At 48.9% G+C, this 11,168-nt stretch overlaps 1 protein-coding gene across 2 annotated transcripts in view; it reads right to left on the bottom strand.

Moving 5' to 3' along the window:
* Positions 1 to 1,549: 1,549 nt before the first annotated feature.
* The window catches only part of adkb (adenosine kinase b), a 92,617-nt gene continuing 82,998 nt past the window's right edge, over positions 1,550 to 11,168 (bottom strand). Inside the window, exons 9-11 of one of the 2 annotated variants that reach the window (XM_084670696.1) lie at positions 9,522 to 9,636; positions 2,493 to 2,579; positions 1,550 to 2,151 (exon numbers count right to left, since the gene is read on the bottom strand). In XM_084670696.1, the coding sequence (XP_084526822.1) occupies positions 2,027 to 2,151; positions 2,493 to 2,579; positions 9,522 to 9,636 (327 nt within the window). In that variant the 3' untranslated portion in view covers positions 1,550 to 2,026. The remainder of the gene's footprint in view (positions 2,152 to 2,492; positions 2,580 to 9,521; positions 9,637 to 11,168) is intronic. The other variant, XM_084670695.1, reaches the window with a different exon arrangement.

Below are 11,168 nucleotides of genomic sequence, written 5' to 3'. Positions count from 1 at the left end.
CTAAGGGTCCAGGGAAGCAGTGGCAGGACCCGCCTGCGTCTAGATATAATGAATGTCACCCGATGCTCTAGCAGGTCCGACACTGCCGCCGCATGGGCCCACGGATCATTTGAATGGGAGCATGTGCCATCAGTCTTGCCCATCCCCCCACCCCAATCCCTGCCAACTGCCACACTGGTGCTCCGAACCACTGCTGTCCATCTGTGGGGCAAAACCTTGGCTGCTGCCCCTGTCCATTCTCTGCCTGGTGGGCAAACTAAGAACGGTGGTCGCAAACCCACCAGAGCAAATACAAGTTGTTTATTTTAGTTTTATTAACATCATGCTACTGCAATTCATGTCCAAGATCGCCATGATCTTCCACAAGCTTCTTTCATGCCGACAGAAATTCTTAATGAAAATGAAACTCTGAAGTTTTCGACTTGGACACTGAAGAGTGTCCAGGAGAGGCTTCAGTCAGAGTAGGAACCACATCAGTGAAACAGTACTTTACTATTTTCTATAATGTCACGTTTGAGTGCCTGAAATATTTTCTTAGATTTGTCACTTCTTGTGCCAAAGCTAAAGCGAACTGAGATGTGGTTAATAGTTTCCTTATCATGGTAAGCGTTTTCATTGCGTAATCATGGCTGCCTCCTTTGTGTTTGTGTTTTGCCATCTGTCATCTTGAGAGGCAAATGAACCAGCTGCCATGTAGTGTGATCTGGTCCAACCAGAAATGTGGTCCTTTTCAAAGCGCATCTGTGTGAAACCTTAAAAATGCTGATGAGAAAAAAACTGTCTCAAAGTTGTTAATAACATTTTGGCTGGAACACGCTTTCACCTAGATGACCCCGATTAGCATAACCGCATAAACCCAGACTCATTACCCACACCGGATCACACATAAGAGATTTGTTGGATGTAGAACTCCACTTCACATTTAATGAAGCTGAAATATTAAGGTTCACAGGTTGTTAACAGTACTTACAGGTACAACCAAACCGGTATAGATATAGACTTCCGTGTTTTCAGAGTGGGAGAGGGTAGTGGTGGTTGATCTCAGAACATTTCTCAAGTCTTCCACCCAACGCTCCTATTAGCCTGTTCGCAGGGGGAGGGGCAGGGCCTCCCTCTGATCCTGGTCTTCAACACCCGGCTCCGGCACAGCTGGCAACCAAGGATCAGCCTAATTTTCAGGTCCCTCTAATGATCACCATGAAGAGCAACCCCTAATCCCATAACTGGGAAAAACGACCTCCTGCAGCCGTGCAATTGAGATCCAGGGACTGTGGGCATCCAGTTAGAACCCCACTGTGCCGACTGGAGAACCCTGAGGAGAACCAGGACACGAGGCCTGGCCAGCCCTGGACCCCCCCCCCCCCCCCAGCTGATGAGGGGGAGGAGAGGCCCACTGTGCCCCCCACAAACGCTTCACTTGTTGCTGCCACTTTCTGTCAAAAGGTGAAAAACAACCCCGCCGTTTTGTACGATGGCACATTTTTTGTTGAAACGTAATGAATGACAACATACACTGGGATCACCCATGGCTGTGCTGATACTGAAGGGTCAGGAAACATGGTGTGCTGTAACACAAACTTGATCTTTTATTTTAAGAATTTAATTTATTTTATTCATTCAGCAGACACCAATTTTTTTTCTTTCCAAACTAACACTCTTCATGTGAGAGTGATAACTTATAGGACACAGTAACCTATAAATAGCCTATATTGCAATAAAGGTCTGTGTAAAAATGACATTTAATGATGCCAATATATGGCACACAAATCTAGTGGAGTGTTGCTTATGAAGTTACCCACTGAAGAAGACCAATGCTTTGTTTTTTTAAAGAACTCCCTAAAATAAATGCATACGAGTAATGTCGATGATCCATTCATCATGGAATTACTGTAATTGTACAAACTTTACACAACGTTCAGGCAAACGCAAAATGCAGGTGTCTGATAGACAAGACATGAAGATGCTCGGAGCTTGGATACGGAGCTTGGATACGGAGCTTGGATACGGAGCTTGGATACGGAGCGTATCAGTGGAAGTCTGGCTTATCTGGGAAGGTACACCCAACCCGCCTGATGATGACGTTGGCTGCGTAGTGGCCGGCGCGTATGCACTCCTCCAGCGGTCTCTCCTGCACCAGCTCTGACAGGAAACCTAGGAGCACAGAGGGTCAGAGGTCAGCTGAGCGCCACCCAGCGTGTGTGTGTGTGTGTGTGGGGAAGGAGGGGGGGGACATGAGAGGCAGCAGCAGCAGTGGGAATAACAGGGGCTACCTCATCCTCTGGGGGGAATCAATGAATGACTGTGTCACGTGACCACACAACCGTTTCACGCCGAGCGAACCCAGCGAGATAAATGTCACGTCGGCATGATCTAGAGATGCCACCCTGTTTCCTTGGTGATGAATCAGATGTTAATTGGATATGGGACGCGTGGACCCAGCTGTGTTGGTGGTTAAGTGGCACAAACGAGACCAGAACATGCTTTAACTGTACCTCCCACGAATGCATCTCCTGCTCCGTTTGTGTCCACGATGTCGTTCTGGTCAATGTCCAGCACGGGGAACATGGTCACCTTCTCACCTGCGGACAAGCACAGAAGAGTCTTGACATGCTAAGGAGCACAGGCTGGATCAGTTAGGTCAATGACTGAGTTCATATTTGACGAGCCACATTCAACCCGTAAATAAGATGCGCTTCATTAGCGGAGGATACTTTAATTTATCATAAAAACAGACACCACCTGTCCGACCCTCCCTTTAATTGAGCGCGGCGCGTTATCTTCTGTCGGAATATACGGCTTCAATTATCGATAGCACATGCTCTTCAAAGAGACTTCCAGTTGAAAAGGAGAAACCAGGGGAGGAAGAAAGGAGAGACCACGTCTACTCAGATGACGCCTCCAGGTGGAGGACGACATTAAATCACCGACTCCGAGGTCCGTACGATTGAAACCACACACAGCCTCTTTAAACAGGGCCAGTCTCCGTGCCGACGGGAACCTTCAGACAAGGTGTTGGGAGACGAAAGACTGATACACAGGGATGAAAGGAACACAGAGAGGCCAGCCGCCCTGCTCCTGGGAGAGGGAACCCGGGAGAAGGAACCCGGGAGAGGGAACCCGGGAGAAGGAACCCGGGAGAGGGAACCCGGGAGAAGGAACCCGGGAGAGGGAACCCGGGAGAAGGAACCCGGGAGAGGGAACCCGGGAGAAGGAACCCGGGAGAGGGAACCCGGGAGAAGGAACCCGGGAGAAGGAACCCGGGAGATTAAGGGAAGGGAAGACAACAGGAGCACCGTAATGAGCCCCCCTGCTAACAGAACACAACAGCACACGCCTCCACCTTCTGAGCAGCCGACACCACCCACCTGACCAGCCTGACTGAAACACCACCCACCTGACCTGACCAGCCTGACTGAAACACCACCCACCTGACCAGCCTGACTGAAACACCACCCACCTGACCAGGCTGACTGAAACACCACCCACCTGACCAGCCTGACTGAAACACCACCCACCTGACCAGCCTGACTGAAACACCACCCACCTGACCAGCCTGACTGAAACACCACCCACCTGACCAGGCTGACTGAAACACCACCCACCTGACCAGGCTGACTGAGTCCGTGTTGCGTCTGACACGATAATCAGACACTGTTGTTTGACTGGCCGGATGTCAAACAATTTATTATCCTGGATTAATACTGCCCATGTACATCAGTGACCAGCCACATGGAGACTACTAACAATCGCACGTGGCTTATTTGAGAGAACCGTTTCCCTTTCAGGAAAGCAGCTGATTGTCACTTTGATAATAAATGACTGTAGTCCAGGATCATTTTAGGATCAGCTAATTAGTAGCATAACGACTTTGCTTAATTAATGCTGCACATCAAGCTTGTGAACCCTCCTCCCTTTTGAAATGATTAACTGCACGTCCTACATGTAAATTGCGCCAATAATAAATCAGAGTTAGTCAATTATTCCGCAGTTAAAGATTGAAATCATTAATTGTGAGGCTGTTTACATATAAAGCGGGGTCTAATTCAAAACACCAACACAAGACACCGCTAAAAGACCCAGGTGTTCCATGGAGAGCCGTAATAGGAACTGCTGTAATTATTGAGCATGGGCTGTGCTGTTCAATAGCCCTAAGGCTCTGAAAAGAACTTCAGAAGGTAAATCTGTTTACACAGCTCAAAACAAAGGTTACTCCTTCATGAAGGTTTCCAGTGTGGGCGGCAGGGGAGGCAGATGGGAGACACGCAGCAGAACACGCTGATGGAATATCAGGGGGATGTTTCTACATGCATGCATACACTATCACATATAGAAGTGTACGATACACTACACAAGGGTCCTTCAAACTCCCACTAATCACACATGAAGGCTGACGCGACACGCTGTGATGATTATGTGTCGTTGCGGGAGAAGTCCATAACTGTTTCCCTGCTTAGTGAAGAAGAATCTAATACAATGTGATTGCTGATTAAATGCATGCGACTCTTTAGGGGTGAGCATGTCTGGTGATTAGATGAGAGAATATGCCTTATTCCACAGCCAACCCAAGATCCTTACTTTACCGTTTTATGTAGGGGAGGTTGTTAGGATGTGTTCTGCCTGAATGATCGACTGGCCATGACCAGATTATTATACACAATCATGTTTATACGATTACAAACGACACATTATGAATAAACAGCATCCTCATGAAGACTTCCGACATACTCGTCAAAGTGTAATGTACAACCGTCACCTTAATCACAGTGAGTGACCAGTCATAAGAAATACTGCACGTTGAAGGCTCTTAAGAAAACACAAGAAACGTAGTACACCCTCCACCTCCCCCCTCCTCTCCTCCACCTCCCCCCCCCCTCTCCTCCACCTCCGCCTCCTCTCCTCCACCTCCCCCTCCTCTCCTCGACCTCCTTCACCTCCCCCTCCTCTCCTCCACCTCCTCCTCTCCTCCACCTCCCTCCTCCTCTCCTCCACCTCCCCCCTCCTCTTCTCCACCTCCCTCCTCCTCTTCTCCACCTCCCTCTTCCTCTCCTCCACCTCCACCTCCTCCTGTCTTCCACCTCCCTCCTCCTCTCCTCCACCTCCCCCGTCCTCTCCTCCACCTCCTCCTCTCCTCCCCCTTCCCCCTCCTCTTCCTCCTCTCCTCTACCTCCTCCTCTCCCTGCTCCCCCTCCTCTCCCCCTCCTCTCATCACTGCCAATCCCCTGCAAGTGAACAGTTCCCAGAACTTCTTCTGAGGCAAATGATTAAACTTGACTGACAAGTTAGCTCAGGTTACAGTCCGCCTGTTCCCTTGCCATGTGAAACACAAAGAACTCTTTGGCAAAGGGCGCTCATGGAAATGGTCATAAAAACTCCCACTGCCAAAAAAACTCAGCGACTGTTGTTACTGGCTTGTAGCATGTCTGAAAACATCACTCCAAGAAAATCAGTTCACATTTCACTGTAATGAGGGCAAGGTCATTATTTGCACTCATTATAACTCTGCTACACTCTCTTTACAGGTTCTTGTATCGCTGGAAGTACAAGTATAATAAAGGTTGATTGTGTTCATTGAAGCAGTGTAGGGCGTATGTGAGAGCATGCCTGCTCTTCAACAGTTAACCTGTGGCATTGACAAAAGCAGGGATTTGTTTAAGAATGAAATATCTCCGAACAATAATTTGCAATTATATGCTTTTGTTAATTCACTCCTTGTTACTCCCTCATTAACAACCCTTGAATGCTAATGATTTTACTCGAGGAATCATTTCAACAGATGAGACTCTTTGAAATTTGTATCAATTAGGGCCTTTGTTAATGGTTATTCTACGGAACAATGCAAATTCTCACCATTCCAGCAGGGCAGAATTATTCTCCTATGGTCTGAGAAACAAGGCTGCAAATAAGACACCGCATACGATTTGATAATAAGCACATAGAACTATAGTTTGAAATTATTACATGCTTGATGTAATTCTGTTTACATTCATTTGAGACTGACATCAGGTTGAGAAAAGGGCTTGCAGGTTAGCAAATGTAAAATTGTCAACATCGCTACACAACACAAGCACGGTCACTCAACCACTCATACAGAAGAAAATCTAGGAAAACTGAAACATGTCACGTCATCGAATTAGTTCTTTGCTTCAAAATGCACATTCAATCATGCAGTTTAAAGACAATATTTCTCAGCAAGACACCTACCCAATAACCCTAGTGCTGGAGCAATTCTTCCCCGTTCCACCCAAACTAGGATCTCCAAGAAAGGAAAGATTTCCATGCTTTCTTGGCAATGCTAACAGGTTAGCAGCAAAATGACCAACAATCAGTTTCTTTATGGTGCCTGTCGTCTGTCTTCACTGTAACCACTGCAGGAGACATGGTACACCAACATGACTCAGCGCCGAGCGAGAGAGGAGAGGTCACTCACTGAGTCCAAGCTGCTAAATGGTTCCATCTTTCACTAGAGAGAAAAAAACCCAAACAAAACAGGGCCTTTTCTACGTCAACAATTTAAAACAAATCTCTTATAGCTGATTATAATGCTGAACAGATGAAACTACCATGATAATCGGGAAACCCGTAAGAACAGCGCAAACGTCAACATGTAGACACTGTTTTCTCTCCACTTCCTGCCTCAAAGGAGTGGGCTCTTCCTCATGCCCAGGAGCTGCTGGCTAGTAGCCTGTATCATCAGGGACTTGAAATAACTCGACGTCATTTGATTAACGCTTATAGACCTGGTCCTTTCTCCCAGAGTTAAAGCCCTCCCAGCCAGGCCCTGTCCTCCGGGTCCCCCCTGGAGAGCCCTAAACCCAGCAGAGAGGAAGCAGGCTCAGGCCTGATCTAGTCCTGATCAACGTTCAGAGCTGCCCCCCCCCCCCCCCCCCCCCCCGCCCGCTGAATGATCGTTTATTAGATCTCATCGTTAAGGTTCAAGGCACAATGATCTTAATTAGCGCTTTAATGAGTGTATAAGCAAAAGCAGAGAGCAGTTCAGCGATGTCAGCGGCTGCTAAATGAAGGACAGTTTCCCTTCCTCTCAGATCTCTGGAGGCATGTTGGGAGCTGGCAGGTGATGAAAGACTAGTTGAGTATCCAAATTAAGGGCGGGAGAAACCAACAGATAACAATAACAAATTGACATCTCTTTTTAGAGAATTATACCACAGGGGAAGGCATTCTCCTGTCCTTAATCACTATAAAATGGTTTAACATGACGTGCAGGGGCTGGCAAATGATCAAATCCTGACAGGAGGACAAATTGCAAACAAAATGAGAGATCACGTTTATTAGAGCACTGCCTCTGGGAAATGAAAATCTTTAATTCTCTTTTTACATTGACATTTATTTGGCTTCTGTGAATAACAGTATTCACACACATACACACACACACACACACACACACACACGCACAGTGATTTTGCCACGCCTGCGTCTGTAAGTGCCTCACCACACTACTAGAACATTCCATGACATTTATCATGTTTGCCTTTGTAGATGACATCAGAAACACATAGTCTTTCATGCCGCCTGCATTTATCATGTGTTTTATATCTAGTTCACAGAGACGCAGGGCTCTGTCTTCATGCAGGAGCAACGAGAGAAGGCGGCAGGAATGATCCATCAGTAGGAAACACCTGCACGACAATGGATGGCTTCATTTTCCTTTTAAGCATGGGGCCTAGAGGATCCCACTCAAATCTCCATGAGAGGGAAGCCACTTCCAATAACCCTACACTTGTATGAAGAATGACAAATCCACAAATTCCCTTATTAGCCCAATATAATGCCATCCGTCAAAGTGGCAAAAAGGGATGTGCGTTAATCTATATTTAAACACTACTTAACCAAACCCCTCTGTTTTATTTCATATGAATGGCAATTGATGTATCAATCTTCTTACTTAGATGAAAGATTAATACTAGTGATCTGCGATTAAGTCTGGTTGCCTACAGGGGTGTGCGGCAGCCGTTTAATCCCACGCTAGGTGCTGAGGAGTGGTGCATGCTGCTGGGTGCTGAGGAGTGGTGCATGCTGCTGGGTGCTGAGGAGTGGTGCATGCTGCTGGGTGCTGAGGAGTGGTGCATGCTGCTGGGTGCTGAGGAGTGGTGCATGCTGCTGGGTGCTGAGGAGTGGTGCATGCTGCTGGGTGCTGAGGAGTGGTGCATGCTGCTAGGTGCTGAGGAGTGGTGCATGCTGCTGGGTGCTGAGGAGTGGTGCATGCTGCTGGGTGCTGAGGAGTGGTGTAAGCTGCTGGACCGATGCTGTGTGGCGCTACGGTACAAGCTGTCTAGAGGCTGGGCCTCAGGTCTAGAGGCTGGGCCTCAGGTCTAGAGGCTGGGCCTCAGGTCTAGAGGCTGGGCCTCAGGTCTAGAGGCTGGGCCTCAGGTCTAGAGGCTGGGCCTCAGGTCTAGAGGCTGGGCCTCAGGTCTAGAGGCTGGGCCTCAGGCCTAGAGGCTGGGCCTGGCTCCCTGTGGTTGGAGAAATGCTGTGAGTGTTTACCCAGGGTCATCCATCCCTGTGCACGTGTCAGTGGACTGAGCTGCAGGGCACTGAAGAGAGACACCCCCTGGCTCCAAACAAAGGCTCCAAGCTGTAATCGGAGACCATCACCCCCCCCCCCCCCCCCGCCACCCTCCAACTCCCTCTCCCTCCCCCAACAAAGAGCTTAGTCCTGAAACCCCATGACCAGTTACGATGATGCCGTCATTTAATGTCTACTAACGCCAACAAATATGCTCCCTGAGAAGGAGCCGGGAGGATGAAAAATAAGATTCAACAGACAGAAGAACCCCCCCCTCCCCTCCCCTCCCCTCCCCTCCCCTCCCCTCCCCTCCCCTCCCCTCCCCTCCCCTCCCCTCCCCTCCCCTCCCCTCCCCTCCCCTCCCCTCCCCTCCCCTCCCCTCCCCTCCCCTCCCCTCCCCTCCCCCCCCAGGTGTGAGAGGGCGAGAAAGAGGGAGCAAAAGCAAGAGAGAGAAAGAGAGAGCTGACATGTTGAGCTAAATCACCCAGGACTGCTTGGGAATGTGCCCAAGACAAGGTAAGAAGTACTTCACAAATCAATGCCTGCCTCCTACTTCCTACACACCTCTTTTGTAGTGAGGGAACAACATGGCTTATCACAATGCCTTTGATTTTCTATACATCTGGTGTCAATTTTCGCGGTTCACTTCAAAGAAAATATTGTTGCCATTCGCACTTGTAGCATGTAGCTATTTTAAGGCAGTGTTCTGCACTGGGAAGAGAGGAGAACCAAGTGAAGGACAACAACAGGTGATCTACTGCAGGTGAACATTTGCCTGCTCAATCTGACACATTTACACAAAGGACCCAGGTGCTCATGTTAATCGACGTGTATTGTCCTTTCTTGAATAAAATAGAAATAAACATGCTTAAAGTACCTTACGACACAACACACTAGGATATGAGGACAGAGGAAGAAGGGAGACGTGATCATGATCACAAATTAGGAACTGAGCTGTGGGGTGGGGGGGGTGGGGTGGGGGGAGGTGTTTACGTACCAACAGTTGCCACGGTGTCGTCCTTGCCCTGGGTGAAGACCACGACTCTCTGCCTCTTCTTGTTGACTTTGGGCAGGCTCTGGGCCTGCCTCGCAACCTCTTCAATGTCGTTCGTCTGCGAAAACACAAGGACACCAGCATGAGATAATAAGGTCTACCATTAGTCAAATGAACACTGTAGCCTAGAGTCCAGGAGAGAGCCAATTTCGGGAGAGTTAATCAGGGTTCAAAATAATGATTTGAGGGTGGGTGGTAGTGGGTGAGTGAGTGAGTGGCGGGGGGGGGGGGGGGGGGGGGGCTTTCTCCAATACCGGACGAGAGATCAAGTGATAATGAAAATAGATGGGGTGTAAAACAATTTGAGATAGAGATCGAGAGGGATCAATGTAGGTGCTCAATGTTTTTCTAATCGAGAAATCGCGAGATGAATGAGAACTTCAGGACTAGCGGTGTATCACATTCCATTGCGGTGGCGGGGGGAGAAGGGGGAGATGAAAATAGCCGGGGTGCGAAGACTGGGCTGCCGTCACACAGAGCTGCTCATGAGAGTGGATGGGGATTGGCTCAGTGCGGAAGGCATCGCTCTCTTCCTGAAACAGGCCATCTCTCTGCAGCATCTGCACAGAATGGATATTCGCCTGGAGACCACGGAACTCTCCCGAGTTCTTGCCTTTGATCATGAGAGGGATAGCGAAAAAAAAAAAAAAAAAAAAAAACCTCCACACCTGTCAGTTGTGCTTTATTATGAACTCATCATGATGCACTATGAGCAGGTGGGCTGTCTTCATCACCACCTCACAGTGGACCAGACGCCTACATCCTCCTAACACACCCAGAGAACAGGGCTCTCGGGAGCCTTCTCCCCCGCTGGCACCCGTGTCGTGGCTTCCACTGAGGACCCTCCGGGGCGAGCACACAGAGGAGAGAGGGAGGATTTAGAGAGAGAGACTCCAGCCCCATAGGAGCAGCCGCAGTGGGACATTGTAGCCAATGAGGTTTAACACCTATAAATGCTTCCCAAACGTCCTTTAACCAGCCCTAAGAGGTCCGGAGAGACCTTGGGCAGAGGAAAAATGGGTGTAACACTCTAAGTAAGTGCTAATGGCGAGGTTAATACAGAGGCTGTTAGCAGGCAACAGCAAAGAAGCAATTTGTCACTGTGACTGAACGTAACCACAAGCACTCCTCCAGACACTGAATGCTAAACCGCACAGAGCTCCGACATGTTGTCACACTTTGGTTTTATGTTCGCTGACAAGAAATCCAGTAGGACGGCAGTGTGGAACCTGAAGGCTGGAGCAGTTGGAGGTGGGAGGGTAAGTGTTGTGATAGTTTAGGAGTGCACACCACAAAATTAAAACCCAAACAAGATGTTATTTCACCCGGGAGGACGATCTACTTACCTGTTTGCGTCCTACGGCGACACAATGCAGAAAACAAATCATGTTCAGCGTGAGTGCATATGAATTTAGGCGAGGGGGGGCGAGGGAGGGGGGGGGGGCAAGGGAGGGAGGGGGGAGGGGCGAGGGAGGGGGCTGTTGGTGGTAGATTCACACACGGTCAATTTAGTTTACTGCTGACAAACGGCGGAGGCCTGATCGTGCTCATGATTGATCAGGCCCAAATCTGCCACGTGTGCGTTTTGCT

The sequence above is a fragment of the Hypomesus nipponensis genome, chromosome 13, assembly GCF_054491055.1.
Source record: "Hypomesus nipponensis isolate SF chromosome 13, ASM5449105v1, whole genome shotgun sequence".
NCBI classification, from domain to species: Eukaryota; Metazoa; Chordata; class Actinopteri; order Osmeriformes; family Osmeridae; genus Hypomesus; species Hypomesus nipponensis.
Note: the sequence above shows the minus strand (reverse complement) of the source record. Positions and strands in the feature narration are given on the sequence as shown.